This window comes from Hemicordylus capensis, chromosome 3, assembly GCF_027244095.1.
Source record: "Hemicordylus capensis ecotype Gifberg chromosome 3, rHemCap1.1.pri, whole genome shotgun sequence".
Taxonomy (NCBI): Eukaryota; Metazoa; Chordata; class Lepidosauria; order Squamata; family Cordylidae; genus Hemicordylus; species Hemicordylus capensis.
Window position 1 is genome coordinate 112,666,873 of NC_069659.1, and position 20,812 is coordinate 112,687,684.

General features: G+C 42.2%; 1 protein-coding gene across 9 annotated transcripts in view; it reads right to left on the bottom strand.

The window, feature by feature from the left end:
• Window positions 1-20,812, bottom strand: part of CNKSR2 (connector enhancer of kinase suppressor of Ras 2) — a 299,886-nt gene that overhangs the window by 185,921 nt on the left and 93,153 nt on the right. For all 9 annotated transcript variants that reach the window (XR_008318957.1, XR_008318956.1, XM_053306536.1 and 6 more), the window contains one exon: window positions 19,163-19,204. Coding sequence is in view for 7 of the 9 variants with exons in the window: in XM_053306536.1 (XP_053162511.1) it covers window positions 19,163-19,204 (42 nt within the window). In the remaining 2 variants the exon portion in view is untranslated. The remainder of the gene's footprint in view (window positions 1-19,162; window positions 19,205-20,812) is intronic.

Genomic DNA, 20,812 nt, shown 5'->3' on the forward strand with positions numbered 1-20,812 from the left:
CATGTGTACAAGCGTACAGACATCTGCACACTTGTACTCAGCATAATATCTGAATCGGGTTAAAGAAGGACAATGAATGAATATAAGATTTGGGAGAATGGAGTAGATCTGAGCAAGGAGGAAGAGTCTGGATAAAAATGCAAGCTAAAGAAAGTGAAACCGAACACGAACAGAACATATTCTTGCAGTCCTGAGAAGACGTTTTTGGAGTCTATCCTCCATTGTAGAAGAGAAACATCTATCATGGCAGCAGGCAGTAAGAGAGACCCCACTTGGGAATATTTTAGTGAAGTTCCTTTATCTGTGGATAAGACAGGCTTGTGTATGAAATGCAAACAGAGCAACAAAGAAATAAAAGGCCTGGTTGCCTGAATGAAACTGCATTAAGAGAACTGTTTACCTATTATAGTATGTACCAACCTTCTAAAAATGAAACCTACATCTCTGAATATGTATTAAGGTTAAATTGGACAACAAGAATGTACCTTTAACTAGAAATGATTATTAAATATAATCTTCCTGACTAATGATTTAAATCACTAAAACTGAATCATCCTTTGAAGTGATTTAGATCAATATGATTTAAATCAAATCAACCTTGGAAAATGACTTTTCTGAAATGTGTTGGGCCAAATAAATAATAATAATAGAAATAAAGATATCCAAAGCACAGTGAGGTATCCAAAGAACAGTACCGCAGAGGTTAGTCATATAATATTTTTCTGTCTTCTTAAGGGTAAGTATAGAATAGTTCTGTAAGCAAAGCTGAAGGAAATTGCCACACACACACACACACACACACACAACTTCCTATAACCTATCCTACAGCAAAATGTCAACTCATTATTTTCTTCAACAGCAACTTAATGCTCCAGATAGATGTAAGTTATATCCACTTTAAAACACAGATCGAAAACAAAATTCCTAATAGGTTAATGGATGTTTCAGTGTGCAATATCACCTTCTAAAGATTTATATTATCTGCCAACGGAACAGTACTCAAAATAGTGCACAGCATAAACAAGCAATTAATTCACAGTAATAAAAGAGGGAGGGGGAACCCACCCCACATTATTTTAAATGCTACATGCCTACACAGGATATTAACAAGGAGCTGGTTTACACAGCTCTCACATTCCTGTTGCCCAAATCAGATCATTCACTGCAGACTCATTGGCACCAAAGCATATACAAAATTCCTAGCTGTAAGGGCTTCCTCATTCACATAAACCTAGGGGGAAACCCTACTTTGAGAAAAAAATGATACAACACTATAGCCAGTTACAGAATTACAATGCAGTCATATTCATAAGTACATTGCCTTATAGAATTAGACCATTATTTATTTTATTTTATTTAACACACTTCTATACCACCCAAAACATGTGTGGATGACCATTTGTCTAATGGTTTCTCAACTATCCTGCTTCTGCTTCTCTTTTTTATGGGGTGTGTGCGTGTGTGTGTTTTATGATTTTTGCTGTTTAACATATTTTAAGGTTTTAAATGAGACTTTAATGAAGTTTTATTGTATTTTAACTTTTGTAAACTGCCTTGGGGTGTCTTATGAAAGGTGGTATAAAAACTGAATAAATAAAGAAATAATAAAAACAAACTCAACTAAGAATTGAAATGTTGGCAATTGTTAAAGAGTTATTTTAATGTACAGCACTTCAATATAGTTTGAAGGAGATAATATCCACGCTTAATAACAACTTAAATGATTGAAACAACCAGTCGCTTCAAGGAGGAAAAACAGGTTGCTCACCTGTAACTGATGATCTGACAGTGATCCGTTAACATCCATTAGAATGGGTTCTGTGCCTGTGCAGAAGCCTCTTGCCACAGCTCCTCTCAGCGCTTGCGCCCCGCCCCACGTGACCACGTGGCTATTTAAGGAGGGAAGAAGCACCAACACTTCAGTTGCTTGGAGACATCCGGAGCAGTCGAACATCTTTGGAGCATTAGGTGAGTCCTACGATGTAGACTTGAGCACTACTGCGGAGGGGAGGTTTGGGAGGGTCTAATGGATGTCAGTAGATCACTAACGGATAATCAGTTACAAGTGAGCAACCTGTTTTTCTGGCACATGATCCGTTGAATCCATTAGAATGGGTGTTTAGTTAGCTCCTTTAGGAGGAGGGAGCAGTAGTGTCATTGTAACACCCTTTTGAGAACACCTCTCCCAAAATTCGCCTCTGCTGCACAATGCAAGTCAATGGCATAATGTTTCATGAAGGGCTGTTCAGAGGACCAGGTGGCAGCCCTACAAATGTCCCGAAAAGATATGCCAGATAGATGAGCTGTAGAGGCACCATAAGCTCTAGTTGAATGTGCCCTGATAGACGTAGCTGTACCTTTTGCAGGTTATATGCCATTAAGATTGACTCTATGAGCCAGTAGGGTAGTCTCCGTCTTGACAAGACTCGTCCCATAATCTTTCCTTTGTAAGATATGAATGTTTTTTGGACTTTCTAATTGCTTTTTGTTTTTGACAGGTCAAACAAGAGGGCCCTTGGGACATCCAAAGAATGTGGAGCCTTTTCCAGAGGCGTGCTTGAGGAGCTGAAGAAGGTAGATAGCACGTTATCTTGGTTCATGTGAAAATCTGTCACTGCTATTGGGAGGAAAGTAAGGTCAGGACGTAGCAGCACCTTATCTAGGTGGAAGTGTGTATAAGGGACATCCATCCTCAGGGCCATAAGTTCACTAACTCTGTGGGCAGTAGTAATAGCCACCAAGAAGGCAGTTTTCAGAGAAATCAGCTTTAGACTAGCATTCTTCATGGGTTCAAAAGGTGCCTCTGTTAGCACTGATAGAACTAGAGAAATACTCCACTGTTCAAGTGGCTGTCTTACTGGAAGATACAAGTTGGTGGAAATGTGGACACTGTGAAGGAACTTTTTTCCATATGTGGTGGTCCTGTAGGAAGGCAAAGGCCTTTTGGGACATGATATATAATGAGTTAAAGAAAATTTTTAAAATGACATTTCCTAAGAGACCAGAATCCTTCCTGCTGGGAATAACACAAGGAGAGTTTTCCACAAGAAATTTAACATTCTTTATGTATGCAACCACGGTGGCCAGAATAGTATATGTGCAGAAATGGAAGGATAATGAATTGCCCTCAAAAGAAGATTGGTTGATAAAAATTTTGGAATATGCTGAGATGGCAAAACTTACAGTACTGATAAGAGATCAAAACTTGGAATGTTTTAAAGAAGATTGGAAACCATTCTTATTATACCCAAAGAACTATTTTTCTAATATTGATTTTTCAACAGGGTTTGAAATTTAGTAATATTAGCAGGTTGAGTAGAGTAAAATCGAGTTTGTAAGGTATAGGATATATGTTTTGAATTACTATAGCAATGGTTGAATTGTATAGTTAGTGATTCGCGCGGATTGGTGAGCGGAAGTCAACATTTGTTTAATTGGATGTAACGAGATTGTTAAGATATTGTAAAAATCAATAAAAAATTTAAAAGCAAAAAACAAACGAACAGGAAGATACAAGTTGGTGAGACCCTTCAGAAAGCTTTTGCAGCTGGGGTGGGAAAATACAGTCTTCCCATCCCATCCCGGGTGTCTTGCTGAGATTACTGCTAAGTGGACTTTTATGGAGAGATTTGAAAGCTGTGAGGTCTTCATGAGGTAAGATATAGGAGGACCTGCCGGACAGTAGCCTTAAGAGGTTGGAAGCCCTTCTCGACAGTGTAGCAAGTGAATCTTTTCCATTTCCTTGCTGTCATGCCCCCACTCAAGGACATTAGAGAGGAGTGGGAGGCAGGCAACTTACTAGAAAGTGGAGAGGCACCTGAAGAAGAGCAGGCCGGTGATGTGAATGGGGAGGTAATTGAGACAGGCGAGGGTGAGTGTTTGGCATAGGAGGGGCCAGCAGGACCGGGTGATCTTTGGAGAGAAGGGTCAGGATCTGAGCCAGAGTTTGAATGGCCACTATCTTCTCGAGAATGCAGACGGGAAAAATGTCAGCAGCACGTGAGGGAACTACAAAGGAGTAGTCGGCTAGCAAGGACAGGAGCCAGATTGAATCTATGGCAGCTGCTGGGGGTGGAGTGTTGATTACAGGCATGTAGCTGCTGATTATACATTGGGCAGCCTGTGCCTTGAACAAACTGGATAAAGGTTTGAGAACTACTATCGCAGATTTATTATTGGCTTTGCTCAGCTCGCAGCCCCCAATTCAAATTTACTTAGAAGCAAAACTTCATTTCAATGGGGACCAGGGGTGCAACAGGCCTTTGATGGGTTAAAGAGATTTTTTGTATCAGAACCTATTTTGCAACATCTTGATCCTCAAACTCCTTTTGTTGTGGAAACAGATGCTTCCAGTGTGGTGATAGGGGTGGTTTTGGTACAGCCCAGCCAGTTTGATGGTTTGATGTTGCCACCTTACACCAATTTTTCCAGGAAACTGAATATGTTGGAGCATAATTATACCATCTGGGACAAGGAACTGTTGGCAATAAAGGCTGCTTTTGAGACATGGAGGCATTTATTGGAGGGAATGCAGCAGTCTATCGAGGTACGGACAGACTACTGGAATTTGGAATATCTTCAAACCTCCCGCAAACTCAATCAGCAGCAGATTCGGTGGTCCCAGTTTTTTGCCCGTTTCAATTTTAAAGTAACGTATATACCAAGCTCCCACAATCACCAGGGGGATGCTCTTTCACAAAAACCAGAATATGCAGCTGAGCTGGTCTCGAAATTGGTGTTCACTGTGCTGCGACCAAGAAATGTTACTGCAATTATTCAGCTTACTGCAATCAAAGAGCAGTTAAGGGATCAACAAGCGCAAGACCAATTTTGTCAATAACATTGTCAAGAATTGGCTTTAGCAGGTCCAGATGAGCAGTCAGATTTCTCTCCAAAAGATGGCCTTTTATGTTATAGAGATCGACTATATGTGCCTTCAGGCTTATTATGAGCCATGATCCTAGAACAATGTCATGATAGTAGTCTTGCTGGTCATTCTGGACTTTATAAAACGTTGCATTTAATCTCTAGGGATTTTTGGTGGCTGAGGGTACATAAAGAGGTGGAATGTTATAAAAACGCTTGTCCTACGTGCTGGCAAACAAAAAATCAACCGGGCAAACCTGCAGGACTATTACATCCCCTACCAACACCTGAAGGGCCGTGGAGGACTATATCCATGAACTTTATTACAGATTTACCCTGTTTCTCAAGGTCATACCACCATCTTGGTAATCGATGTGTTCTACGAGATGGCCCATTTTATTCCCTGTTCCGGAACACCTTTGGCCAGGGATACTGCTACATTGGTTATTCAGCAGGTGTTCCGGTTGCACAGTCTCCCTGAAGGGATTATTTCCAATCGGGGGCCCTAGTTTATTGCCCATTTTTGGCAGTTCTTGCTCCGGCTTCTGGATGTGAAAGTACACCTTTTTTCAGCTTATTATCCTCAATCAGATGGTCAAACAGAATGGACAAATACTACTCTGGAGCAATATTTATGTTGTTATATAAATTGCCAGCAGACGGAATGGGTAGACCTGTTACATCTTGTGGGGTCTGCATATAACAACTCCCCACATGCTTCTACCCAGCAGACTCACTTTTATGCTAATTATGGATATCATCTTCGCTTTTTTCCAAATGCCTTTGCTCCTCAGTACCCACTGTAGATCAGTTTTTGCAGGAACTTCAGGTGCTACAGGACATCCTAAAGGAACAACTGTACCACACAAAGGATGCCTATAAGCATTCAACAGACATCAAAAAGCAACCAGGGCCCTCACTGAAGGTGGGTGATCAGGTATGGCTGTCTACGCAACATCTTTCAGTTAAAAGACCTTGTCATAAATTGGATGCCCAGTTTGTGGGGCCATTTCTCATCATGGCCCAGATCAACCCCATTGCTTCTCGCCGCCACCTGCCTTCCACCCTAAGTATTCATCCTGTATTTCATTGATCACTGTAGGATCCTGTGGCTCCTGATCATCCCTGGCATGAACAGGAGTTGCCGGCGCCTCAAGTGTTGGTGGAGGGGGAAGAGGAATACGAAGTCAAGGAAATTTTGGACTCACGTAGTTGTCAGGGGCGTTTACAGTATTTGATTGACTTGGGGTATGGTCCCGAGGACTGCTCCTGGGAGGATGCCGAGAATATTCATGTTCCCGATTTGGTGCGCCAGTTCCATCAGTTCCATCCCACTAAGCCTGGACCTCGGCTCCTTTGGAAGACCACCCTGGGAATGCCCCCACTTGAGGACATTAGAGAGGAGTGTGAGGCAGGCAACTTACTAGAAAGTGGGAAGGCGCCTGAAGAGGAACAGGCTGGTGATGTCAATGGCGAGGTAATTGAGACAGGTCAGGGCAAGTGTTTGACGCAGGAGGGGCCAGCAGGGCCAGGTGATCTTTGGAGAGGAGGGTCAAGTTCTGAGCCAGAGTTTGAACAGCCACTATATCCTTGAGAATGCAGACGGGGAAAACATCAGCAGCACGTGAGGGAACTACAAAGGAGTAATTGGCTGGCGAAAGGACAGGAGCCGGATTGAATCTATGGCAGATGGTGGGGGTGGAGTGTTGATTAAGTGCACGTAGCTGCTGACTATAGATCAGGCAGCCTGTGCCTTGAACAAACTGCTGGAAAGAACACGTCAAATCTGTTTGGAGCTTTTGTCGGAGAGATTGTGACTTTGGAATTTGGCCTTCTCACTCCTCACTTCTGTATTCTTGATGAGACTGTTAAACCTGACTATTTAGCAGTAAAACTGAAACGTGAGTTACTGGCTATTGTGTCATATATTTCTGGCCAGTGTCTTCTGTAGAGTGAGCTTGTGACACTTGCATAGTTCCTTCTAGTGGAAGGCTTCCTCTGATTCAGCAATACTTTATTCAGAAGTAGATCCTCCATACTGTTAGCTGTAGAGTGGACACCTCTGGGTGCAGCACATGTCCTTTTCCTTGAGTCAGAAGGTCCTGGCACTGTGGAAGCCTTTGGTACATGTGTTCTGATAGTCTGGGTAGATGTGGAAACCATGGTTTCCAAGGCCACCATGGAGTGATCAAGATACATTTTAAATGGAATGTCAGAATATGCACCACCACCCTCCCTACCAGAGGCAGAGAGTACATGTACATCAGGTCTTGTGATGAGTCCATCTGGAACACATCTCCTAATGATTGTGGGTTGTGGCTTGCTCTTGAGCAGTACTGTTTGCATTTGGCATTGTGCGCAGTTGCGAACAAGTCTATTTTGGGGAAGCCCCAGAGTCTGAATACAGGCAGTAGGTAAGTGTCATTCAATTCCCATTCGTGCCATTCTTCCGTGGTAAATGAGCGACTCAGATCGTCTGTTAGGATATTCTCTGTCCCTTTGTTGCCAGGAGGAGCAGTTGGTTATCAACTACTCCAAAACCAAAATTGTCTGTTTTAATAACAGAGTTAAGAACTTCACTACGTCTGTTGATGGTCATCCAACTGAACAAGTGAAATGTATCAAATATCTTGGAGTGGTTTTCCAGTACAATGGTAGGAAATTCATACATAGATTGGTCTCCGACATGTCGCAAAGAAGTGCAGCAGCTATATTGCGTTTCCACTGTATTCAGGGCGGTGGCTATGTCTCTGCCGCTATCAAACTATATCTAGCCAAATCTATGACACAGCTTTTATATGGCGCTCAATTAGGTCCCTATACCAATTTTGTCACTCTAGAAAGGATCAAGTCAGGCTTCCTGAGAGCCCTTTTTTCTGCACCTAGGTGCACAGCTAACGTCGTGATTCACGAAAAGGCTGGTTTATTAAAGGTAGAAACCAGGGCTTGGCTGTTAATCATTCATTACTGGCTGAAACCAGCCAGTAGGGCTCATACCCAAATTTTTTATCGGCTATGCCTCAGCCCCCTTGGTGTCTAAAGATAGTCAACAAACTCCTTCTCCTCAGATTAGCCCCAGATTCCGTACTTGAAACGGGCTTTGTGAGAGCAAAAAGCACAAGTGCGTCAGCGATTGGAGGATATTGAGCTGCAGAATGAGATGGCTTGTCCGCCTGCATTCTATAGATCATTAAAGACCAGGTTGGATTTTTCTCCTACACCATACCTGGCATCTATCACTTTTTACCAATTTTGCTGGGCCTTCTCGAGATCCCATTTTAATGCTTTTCCATCAGCTCTGCTTACTGGGAGGTTTCAACACCTACCTATGGAAACTCGGCTTTGCCTCTGCAGTTCTGGCAAAATCAAAACCATTGCTCATCTTTTATTGTACTGTAGTTTTTATTGGGATTTTAGGCACCATCTGATTTTACCCTTATTAACCAGATTCCCTATACATTCTGACGATTTTTTAAATTAAATTTTTACTTGCGGATAATGACTTTTCTATCTCTTATATTGTGGTGAAATTTTGTTATATAGCCATTAGAGTGCATAGCTCCTTGACTGATTCAAAGGGGAACCCAGACTGTTTATGAGACTGCTGCAATTCTGATATGGTATCACACCAATTGTTATTGTGTTATTTGTACGTTCACTTGACATCTGTTTCTTGTTATTGCAATTGTAATTGCTGGTTTATTCTGGTGAATGACCATAAATAAAAAAAACTGAAACTGAAACTCCGTTCCTTTGATGTGAATGGCTAGCGGGGTGATGCTGTTCTTGATGCACTAGTGCCAAACCTGTATGCTCAATGCACACAGAGATCTAGACACCGTCCTCCCTTGCCTTTTCAGGTAGGCAATTGCAGTAGTGTTGTCCAGCTGCAGCTGTACTACCCTCCCTCTGAGATTGGAAGAAAGGTCTTCATGGCCTGAAAAACTGCTAACAGTTCGAGGAAGTTGTTATGGAATTGCCTCTGACACCAGGTCCACAGGCCCCGAGTCACTCTGGCATTGCAATGGCCACCCCAGCCCTTGAGTGAAGTGTCTGCAGTCACCCATACAGATGGGGTCTGCAGTTGAAGAAGAACTCTCTTAAAAGGTTGTACATCCAAGTCCACCAACTCTGTGGAGGAATGGTCAGTCTCATTTGGGGGCTGTCTATGTTCAGGGGAAAGTGGATATGAACCATAATTGCAGCTTGCTCATTTTTTACAAGTATAACACAATGTTATTTTGCAGGAGGCCAAAAAGCCTAGTAGGCATTGTACTTGCCTCACCCGCTGGATTGGATTGACCTGAAATTGATGCACTAGTTCCATAATGGCTTGGTATCTCTCTTTTGGCAAGAATGCCCTTCCTTTCTGGATATCCAGTACAGCCCCTATGTAGGATATGGTAATTACTGGGTTCCGATGATATTTTTTCCAGTTAACCTCTATCCCAAGGTCCTGGAGAAGGCCCAAGTATTGTATCTGAGAAAGTAACTTTTCTTTGTCTCCTGAAGTCAGGAGCCAATCGTCCAGTATGGATATATCTTCATATCTTTTGTTCATAGATGCACCATCACTACTGCCATGCACTTGGTGAATACACATGGGGAAGTGCAGAGGCCAAATTGTAGAACTTGATATTGATAAATTGAAGTCCCCACTCTGAATGTCATGAATTTTTGGTATGATGGCTAGGTCCCTATATGGAAGTAAGGTCTAATGTCGCAAGCCACCACTCCTGCTGTAGAAGTGGTAGGATGTACTGCAACATTGACATCCAATACTTTTTCACATGGACGTATTTGTTCAGATGTCTCAGGTCGATTATAGGTCGAATCGCCCCATCCATTTTGAGAATTTGAAAGTAGTGGGAGTAAAACCCTTCCCACCTCTCTGAGCCCATCACACTCGGACTATTGCTTTTTTGAGTAGAACTTCTTGCATTTCTTGTTGAAGGGCAGGAATTGCGCTAGTGAAGCGCAGCCCTCTGAAATGTGGGCGAGCCTTGAACTCTATTGTGTAGCCTGATGTGACAGTTTTTTACACCCACTGGTCTGATGTTATGTTGTGTCATACTTGGGCATGGCTTGCCAATCTGATAGTGTTGTTGGCTAATGGAGCCTGATAGATGATGCTGTTGGCCGCCTCATGTTGCCCTTCAATGTTCTGGAAGGGTGATAAAATCAGGTTGTCTCTTGATATTAGACAGTGTGATGGGCTGTTGACGTCCTCAAAGATGCCATTTTGGGCCACTCCCTGTTTGTTACTTTGGCCTTGATTGTTTTTATTCTTCTGAGGGTAATGCTGCTTGGTGAAGAGTTGATACATTCTCTTATATTCTCTGCAGTCTTTTAGCCTATAATTTGACCGTGGGCAGTTGTACGGTTTTGATTTTGACGTATAGGTAGCCCATGTATAGGAAGAGGTGAAGGTCTTTGCCATAAACTTTGATTCCCCCCCCCCCCCCAGTTTTTCCATAGTCGCATATGTCTGCTCTGAGAACAGGCCTTTACCATCAAATGGTAATCCCTCTATCTTCTTTTTCATGTCTACCTATAAAGCTGCAGATCATAACCAAGCATGGCGTCTTAGGGTGAGAGATGCACTCATGGCTCTGGATGCGGATTCCGCTAGGTGTTTCACAGTACTAAGCTGTTGACAAGTTAAGTCGCCTGCCTTTTGCAGTGTCTTTTTAAAGTGAGCTTTAAATTCTTCTGGAGAAAGTGTGTCCAGCTCTTGTTCTAAGCTTTCCCACAGGCAATAATTGTATTTAGCCATGCATGCTGAATAATTGGCTATTTTGTCTGAAAGGCATGCAGTTGAATATACGTTCCTTCCTAATACATCTATTTTCCTTCCTCCTTTATCCGCAGGGGTCGTGTGGCATCTACCAGACCTCGAGGAAGTTGCACAGTCTAGTCCATAACCAGAGAGTTGGGTACAGGATGTTTAGTTAGGTAAGTATTGTCCTGCTCCTGTACCCTATACAGACCCTCTAACTTTTTGGAGGTTGGAGTGGAGGTATGCGGAACCTCTCAAGTGAATTGCACAGCCTTCAAAATAATTGGCAAGGCCACCGGTTGTGCTGTTAAAGATCTGGCCATGAAGTTATAAACTGGGTTGCCGGTCGTGGCAAACTGTGACTTCAAGTCCAGACCCAACACTGTAGCCATTTCTTTAAGCTGAGAGCAATATGCCTTTAATTCTTCCATGGGGAACACATAAGAAGGCGTGGCTACATCTGGTGAAGGATCTAGGTCAGTAGTTTCTGTGTTGGACTCAAAATCTGAAGATGCATGGTGACTGCCCTCCAATGGCACCGGGGAAGACTGCAGAGGAGAAACTCTATCCATAGAAAACAATGGTTCGAGCAAAGAAGACTCATCTGTTTGAATTGCTATTGACATCACTTGTTTTTCTCTAGTTTGAGTTTGAGCCTTAGTAAGCAGTAGGTGTAGCATCTGTGTGGTTGCTACTACTGTCTTCACCATCCAGGCAGGCACTGCAGGCACTACAGGCACATACATTGGCATCCCCTCTAGCCAAAGTATGGATTGGTAAGGTGTAAGGGCATCTAACCCCCCTTGGCCGCCAAGCTCTGTCTTCTGCATAGTTATAGGTCAAACCTGGGGAGGTTTCACCCGTCATTGCAGTTTGCCTTGGTGGCAATTCGATATGAGTGAATCTGCAAGTGTGCTATGCTGATGCAGTAAGTAGTTGTGCCGCAGTTAAGGTCTGAAGTGTTTGACAATCAGAGTGCCCAGAAGTCAATCCTGTGGGTAAAGTCGAAGACTCCCTATCCTCTGAATGGGGAAACCCTTTAAAAGTAGACAGAGTAGTTGTATTAGAGTCCAGCATTGTCAAAAGAGACTGAGCAGTGCCAGGGTCTGAAGCTGCTCCTTCAATTCCTGCAGGGTCATTCCTCTTCGATCTCAAAAGTCAGCGGAGCACGGAATAAAGGCGTCACTGAAGTCAGAATGATGGGGGTATTTAAGCTTGAAGCTGGCTCCTTATCTCTCAGTATCAAGGGCGATCTTATTGGAGTCACTGCTGGTGACAAAGACTGTGTCCTTGAGGTCAACACCTTTGGTACTGATGGGCTCTGTGGTCTCAGCGTCAATGGTTTCAATTTTGTTACTTGCTCCCTCTACGTTGATGCCCATGTCAACGGTGAGGATCCTCCTGCTGATGTAGAGGGTGGAGCGTGCTCAGCTGCCTCGATGCTGATGGGTGTCCCATCGATTACCATAGTTGGCATTGGTGTATCATGTTTTGCCAGCATCAAGCTCAGCGTCAACACTGTCGGCATCAACATCGACACAGTCGGTGTTGGTGGTCTGGATATGACATTAAAACAACATCCTGAGCCGACATTGGTGAAGAGTCAATCTTGACGTTGACGTGTTATGTTTCTTCTTGGTGTGCCCCAAGGCGTCCACCATTTTGTCTCCCCACCTTTTTGAGGCCTTTGGAGTTTTGAAAGTTGGCGACGAGGGTTTAGACTGGGTCGAAGCCTCAGTCCTCGAGTCATCCTTCCTAGGAGAAGGATTTCTGCCCTCCTTTGACGGACCGGGAGAAGTCAGTACTTCATCAAAGACCATGACCCTTAGATGGAGTTCACAATTACGCCATGTCTGCTTCGAAAATGATTGGCAAGTTTTACACAACAAAGTGTTATGGGTCTCACAGAAACACATTAGGCATAAATTGTGGCCATCTTGGGAGGGCAACTTTGACTTGCATTTTGAACATCATTTAAACATTTTTTTTCTCAATCCATTTAGTAGTATCCATTTCCTTTCTGAATTCGTAACCAACTACCCATCCAATCTGTCAGCCAAAATAGTCCATTACTCACAAACGCAGCCCAGTAATCCAGTCCGAGGCCAGTTTGTCCAAAAGAATCTGTCCAATCTTTCATCTCAAATAGTCCGTCAAAGCTCAAATTGTAGTCAAAAAGCCATCCGAAAGTCAGATATACCAAAAATAAGCAATCTTTCCCGATAAAACTCACTAATAATACAAGGAACCAAAACGAGGAGCCGTAGAAATCGAGAAACTGATCCGTATGGTGGTTGCAAAGGAACTGAAGTGCTGGAACTTCTTCCAGCCTTAAACAGCCATGTGATCACATGGGGCGGAGCAAGGCACAAGCGTCAAGAGGAGCTCTGGTACTTCACACCAATGGGCTTCTGCGCAGGCACAGAACCCATTCAAATGGATTCAACGGATCACGCTCCAGTTACAAAGATTCATTGGCAATTCTAATCATTTATTTCTTAAGGCAGAATCATATCTGTGGAACAGAAGAATTTAAGCCATTCTTTTTCATTAATTTTAAAAACCAAAATACCAGAGCAGAGATAAAGAATGCAAAAGAATGTAATCGTTGCTAAAAACAACAACAACAACAACTATGCATGAAGGATAATCATTTTGGTTCTTCAAAGTTTGATGTTTATGTTTATAAGAATCAGAAAAAAGTAATTCAGTTATATGCAGGTTGGCACCGACAAATTCCAATCTGGCTTAGAAATCTGAGTCCCTGGCCAGAGGGAAAAAGAAAGGGAAAATGTAGGAAAGAAATGGCTCAAGAACTATATTTTTATAAATGAAGATGCTTGTTATGAACAGGTAGTAGTCATATATGTTGAGCAAGTCCTGATGGCATCATTATGCTCATTACAACTGTTTCCTATTTACTTCATAAATCTACAATCACAAAGATTTTTAGTAGGGTTGTTGGGGTTTTTTTTGAAAAATTCTGAATATCTTACTTCCCAATGACCTACAAAAACAAAATTTTGTATACACAATCCTGCCACTTAAATTAGCTGAATGCATTTTTACACCAGAATATGCTCAGAGATTATTTTTAGAAGTTTTGAACATAACCATAATATTTTAACTTTTATTGTTCCCAATAGATTTTTAACAAATCAATACTCAGATCAATAATTTCAAAACATCATGTCCCAAGAAAAGCAGAACTGCTCTTCTCCTCCACTTATTTTTCTTTCTTCTCTTTCACTCCTCCCTGCACCATTCCTTGCCCAGAGAAAAACTACCTTTTTACTTTGTCATCTTTCTTCCTCCCTTTTGTTGTGGCCAACCTGACTACCACATTAGACCCAGAGTTACCAATCCAAAATTATGTGAAATCCAGGCCCGGGTCTGATTCCACTTTATTAAGAAATCAATTAATACCTGGACTCAGATGAACTGACCAGTACATGACAGCCAGGTCTCATTACTTGCCTTGGGACAGCTGGTAATTGCTTTGTGAAGGTAGGGGCAATCCAGCATTGTTTCACAATGTTTGTGAAATGTGTAATCAAGAGACACAATGGCCAGGCTTGGTTTCCTATCTCACACATTTCCAAATGCTATCACTGTGGAATGCCTTTACAGATGCATGTTAAGAAGATTTAACTTGCTCTCAAGTAATGTCTCTGGGGGAAGCTAGGTGCTGAGCTCGCATTTCCTCCTACAGAAAGTTTGCACTAGTCATTGGTCATTGCTTTGCTATCCGGTGAATTGCCTTGAAAAGACGGGATAATCCTGTCTTTCTCTGAGGAGATAGAATTAGAAGCATTGTAGAATTAGAAGCATTGTTTATACCCTCTTGCCCTAGGTAGATGTACACAAAAGAAAATGATTTAATTGCTGTCTTACACATATAGCCTTGATTCCTCTTTCCTAACACCTTTGACCTTTAACATTCTTGAGGACCAGGCACCAGAAAGTCTGGGGACAAGAGAAGATGCCCATTTGCAAGCTCAGAGATGCAGATTTGCTTTGAGAATGTCAATAGAACAATATTCTTCCTAACAAGAGTTAACAGGAGATAGAACCCAGATCCTGTTTACCCTGGACTGACATAATTCTTGAACTGATTAATAATTAGGATCTAGAGGATAACAGCAATTGACACCTTTCATGTGTCAGAAGAAGGATGATGATATTTTGAATAGACTTTATGGAAATCAATTCATCACTTAGCTGCAAGGCTCCCTGAAGATGAGGTATCTTCACTAGCCAGCTGCTCCCTCAGCTGCTAGACTACCTGAAGGTACATATGTAAAGTTACCTAGGCAATGTGTCCAGGTCAGACACTCTGCTCTTTTGAAGGTAACTTGGTAGTGCCAAACTGCCTGCCCACCCCTGCCTCCACTTTCTTAGTGACCAGTTCTTCAGTGTCTGCCTCCTGCTTTCTTACGTGGGCTGCCTTCTTCCTTTCCTTCAGCTTTTCTTCCTTTGAGCTCTCATCTGGCATCCCTATGAATCTTATTAAACACTCTATATTAGATAGTTCTTTAATAAAATAAAATAAAAAACCTGCTGCTTCAGAACCAGTAAAGGCTATCTCATTTTGGCTCAAGCTCCACAAGAAATTGGAACCTAAGACTAATGCCTTAATAGATATGCCACGTGATCAGTAATGATGATGTACACTGTCACCAATTGTGCTTGCTTACAACTTGCCCTCCATGCATGCACACTTCTCCTTGGTCTTTATGGCCCAACTGAAAATGGGGAGGGTAAAGTGCTTGGCATCAGCAAAGATGCTCCATGATGTCCATGTGTAGTGAATATCGGATTTAAGCCCAGTCTTTGTCTCAAGGCAAGCCCACATGGGGGAAAGAAAAATGCTGTATCATTCCTTCAATGTTTGCTCAACAAAGGCTGTTCCTTTAAAATTTAATCATTTCTTGGTAATCGCTGCCACCACACCCACTTTTTAACAGAGTTTAATCCCTCCCTGGTGTGGGCGAAATTCCAGGGAAACTCTTCTATTACCAATGGAAAAATACAGAAAACCTTCAGAGACTCCTACAGAGCCCTGGTTGGATTAAAGGGCTCCAGTTCAGTTCCTCTTAGTTACGTTACAAATAAAAACACTATAGACCAATCGTAAGGATTTGCAAAAGCACAAAATCAAAAGAAATTGCAGGCTACTAAACGCAGGCTACCTAACACACTGGCTAAACCTTTCCCTGAAGCCAAAGCCTTAGGCTTCCTTTTCCCTTGAATTCACCCCAAACTCCAGGAGATAATTCAAGTTTCCTGCAATCCTGTCTCTCAAGGATATGCAGATGTCCTTCCCTGAGATAAGTATCCAGGCTGGCTGTTGGCTATGAGTAAGTCAGACTTCATGGCTGGTGCTCAAAAAGCCCACTCCCATATTCTCTCATTGCCCTCCTGGCTCCTTCTGAGAAAAAAAGACCCCCTTCACTTCCTGCCACCAGACCCTCTAGGTCCCGGTCACCATGTGCTGAGTGGCTCATCCCTAGAGGTCACTGCCTGTCAGTCAGGACAGAGTTCACTTCCGGTTCACTCTTTACAGGAAAGGCTGTTACTGCCTAATCGTTACACCATGTGAGTGCAAAGGCAAGTTGTTAGCAAGCACAATTTATGACACTGCACAGAATCATCACTGATCATGTGACACATTTGTTAGGTTCCAATTTCCTGACTTTGTGGAGCTTGAGCCAAAATGAGATAAGACAAAAAGCTGCTGATTTCAGACCAGAGTTAATGCTATCAAATTTCTGTGGTTTGTGAAAAGGAAATTTGTCATTACAGAGTTGGCAATCCAGTACCCTCTCCAAAGTAACATTTAATGAACACTGTATAATATAACATAGTGCAGTGAATTGCATTATATTTTAAAGATTTATGAAACAGTTGTAAGATATTCTGCATTACAAGGGTGTAGCGGTTAGGGTGTTGAACTAGGACTAGAAGATCTGAGTTAAAATCCCCATTCAGCCATGAAACTCAGTGGCTGTCTCTGGGCCAGTTACTTCTGTCTCAGCCTAAGTTACCTCACAAGGTTGTTGTGAAGATAAACATAGACATGTACATCATTCTTGGCTCCTTAAAGGAAGAGAAGGATGTAAGTGTAATAAATAAATAAAAACACCTTACAGTATATACCAGGGATTCTCAACGTGTGGGTCCCCAGATGTAATTGGACTTCAACTCCCATAATTCCAAACCAAAGGCCACTGGGGATAGGCATTATGGGAGTTGAAGTCCAGTGACATCTGGGGACCCGCACGTTGAGAAACCCTGGTATATACAACAGTATCTTGGAAGGTGCGTGTGTGAGAGCCACTTTCCACCTCCATGAATTGCTGTGCTTTTTCCAGTGCTGGAGGAAAGGCTATAAGAATAACAGAGCCCTGTAAAGCTCCAGCACCATCCTGAAAGGCACACGCAGCGTGCTGGGAAGTATCATCTTCCCCAGCAGTTTGGCTATAGAACTCTGAGAGGAAGCTGCTAGGAAGGATGGCCTTTAAAGATGGTGTCAGCGCTTTACAGGGCTCTGTTATTCTTATAGCTCCCGCCCAGCACTTGGGAAAGGATTGCATGTAGATGGGAAATGCTCACAAGTTTTGCATGCTCACAAGTTTTTGGATGTCCGCTCAGTTCAGTTTAGATCCTGCTCAGGTGGAACCAGTAAGGCCCCACTCTGAGTGCATGTGCACACACACTGCCTTCATACTGACACCCAGAACAAAACTCATTCCGCACAGAGATGAAAAAAATCAGAGGGACCACTGGACCCCATTTTTCAATAGTGAAGATGACCTGACCTATGGGGTTACCCCACTGTAGAAAACAAAGACCTCTACCATCAAGGTCTAGAAGACAGAAGAGAAAGAATAGCTGCTGTGTATGCTGTGTCAAGCCGCTAAGGAGCTTGTGTGATTCTTCTGCCATCTAGCAAGCTCTCTGAAGTGTCCTGTGTGCAATAGGCCTTGTCAGGTTTAGTAGGGCAAGACCTTTGGGCTTATAACAACTTATCAACCATTTACTCACAGTTTGGTATTTCCAGTGCAGATACAGCAGTGCTGCCACCACCTGAGGATCCCATCCTCATCACTGTTAAATTGGCAGGCCACATAGAACACTGAACATGAATCTACTGCATCAGCTACTTTATTATACAGGGGGAAAACACAAAGACAGCTTGCTAGATCCTACAGGCAGAACCACCACACAAGGCCCCTAGAGGCCTGATGGTAGCATATACAACATTAGTGATATGGGAACTGTCGAATAAGTTGAGCTTTGTAAATAGGTAGTAAGTAGGCTAAATTTCACTGAGATTAGTGTTTTTTTATGAAACAGGTGTAATTAAAGTGGTCCATTCCATTGAAGTCAACAGGACCTTCTTACTGCAGAAGTCAAGTGTAGTTTTCCTTTCAGCATTCTGTGGGGCAGGAGTAGCAAGGACAATGCCAACTAAGGTAATTCAGAAAGTGTGAGGAGTCTCTCTCTGCCTAACAGATAAGAGAGGATGGGGGAAGGGTAAGAAAATGATGCAGCAATCCTGGGCAGACTTACTCAGAATTAAACCCCCATACTGCTTCCCCCACTTTGCTCTAATTAACCAACTGTCCATTTCATGTCTCCCCCTCCCAGCCTTCCCCGAGAGTTCACCTTTCATCTTTAAATGAACAGGCATTGGACTTGCAATAGAATCTACTAATTGGTCTCCTCTGCTGATGTCAGACGACTGGCAAAGTGTGTCAGCATTTTGGCTCCATTATCAAAAGTCATGCTCTGCATAACTTTGGCAGCACTTGCTACCCATAGACTTTAATGGTGCAGGAAAACTTTAATAACTTTTGAATGCTCGTCTAGACTTCACCAAATCAACAAAGGATTACCTTCCTAGACAAGCCTTAAAAGATTACATCAGTCTCTTTCATCAAGAGTAGGAAGAAAAATGATATACCTGGATAATATTTGGAAAAAAAAAGGATCAATGCATCAATTTTCAGCACTTTTTAACCTGCTGCAGCTGTGGCATTTTTATCAGCTCTCCTTGCAATTAGCACATTTGTAGACCTCATCAAGAGGGTCACACATACACACCAAGTTTCACATTACTGGTTTAACAGTTGTCATATTTGTAAGCAATAGAATTTTGATAGCCCAGTTAACACCTTTTAAATTGATTGGCTGAAACCAATCCACCTGCCAAGTTCCTTCCTTCCACCTGCCAAATTCCTTCTACCATATGGTTGGACAAGACCTTTGGTCTTCTCATTGGATAGTTTAGGATGCCACCCAAACCACTAAGCTTTGACAAAGCTACTGCGTGTAAACAAAAAAAGATAAAACCAGCCATCCAAGTAAACAGACCCTTCACTGGTTGCAATGTAACCACCTAAGTGAACACAGACGTTACCTCATATAGTAACCATCTGTTACATAAACCAAGGTAACATCAATGAATTATTCACATGGAAGTTATTAATGGAAAACACAACTGGTACTCACCACATGAAGAATTTTGTTTTCTGTTTCATAAACTGTGCAGTCCTGAAACACAAAATTGAAAGAGATTGATTAAGTAAACCAAATATCATGGAGCAAACTGCTTACTTTTTCATATCACATGGACATCATTAAATGTATGAACAACAGAATGTCCTATTTTATATCCATGTTGTTTTGAAGACATTTCTTTTGCATTTTTATTTGAATTTTATTGGATTTTTACTAGCCTCTGAAGTCCATTTATATGAACTACTTGACCTATTACCCAAGTCTCAAGAAAAACTATAAGGGGAAAACCAAATCCAATGGAAGATGATTAGTGATCAAATCTCCTATTTTTAAAACAAGGGAACCCAAAGCTGTGAGAAATCTTGATCCTGTTACTGTGTATTTTGCCCTATGACAGATACTGTTACAGTTAATAGCTACTGTTCTGGGAGGTGCTATTGGTTTTTAACATTGTTTTAAATTTTAAATTGTTTTAATCAGTGCTATTTCACTGTAAAGGCTTACCCAGAGGCTTGAGTTTTTGGGCAGTATATGAATATGTTAGATAGAGAGATACTAGGACTGGAAAAACACCACAGGGGGCGGGGGAGAAATCCCTGTTCCTCAGTACTACAACCCCAATCGGATTCAGGAACTTCCTGTCTCTGCGTTAACCTTAGAGGTGCTTAATTACAAAAATGATGTTATCCAGAAGTTAACACACAGGAAACTGTCTTACACTAATGGTTCACCCAGACAATAAAGATGTGTGGCATAAGATACTTGCATGCAAATTCAAAGCTGGCCAGCTATTGCTTTCCAAGAAGAACCACCCCTTTCCCCTCATTTCATCAGAAAAATAGTGTAGTAATCAGTTATTCTCGGAACACAAGAGTTGGCCCAAGTGGCAATGCAAAGATCATGTGAGGACCTGCTCTTTGTCTGAACAGAGCATGAATTAATGCTGGGATAGAAGATGAAAGCCTGTGGGAGTATGTGGATCACGAGTAAATGTGTACTTGAAACAGTACAGGAACAACACAGTTTACTGCCATCTGGAAAGAACCTCACTCCTGGTCCAAATAGCTCAATATTGTCTACAATGACTGGCAGTGAATTTGCAGGGTTTCAACTTAGATACTGTCAATTAGGCTAACTCATTCACAATATCACCAGGGATGTAACTATAATAGGGCATGGGGAGACAGTTGTCTGTGGGCCCACTGCCTTGGAAGGCCCTCTAGAGGCAAGTCACATGACTGACTACCACAGCTGCGCACCCGCCCGAGCTTCCTTCAGTTGTATTCATCCTCTGAAACTGATGTGAGTGTTAAGACCTGGAGCTACCAGAACAGCATGTCTTTCTCTAGTACCATTAAATGACTTGCATCATCCATAATTTACAAAACCTTTTTAAAAATAATTTTGGATGATGTTTTATTGTGGCACATAGGAGTGTGTGTATATATGCACTTTTTGGTGTTTTTATTCATATATATATATATATATATATATATATATATATATATATATATATGCTTTTTGTTACCACTATTCAGCCTCATTTAAAATTTCTTTACTTCATGAGCTGAGCTTCAGTGAGGGGGGGTGAGATTTTAAAATTTGTCTCTGGGCCCTTGTTATGGCCCTGAATCTCACCTT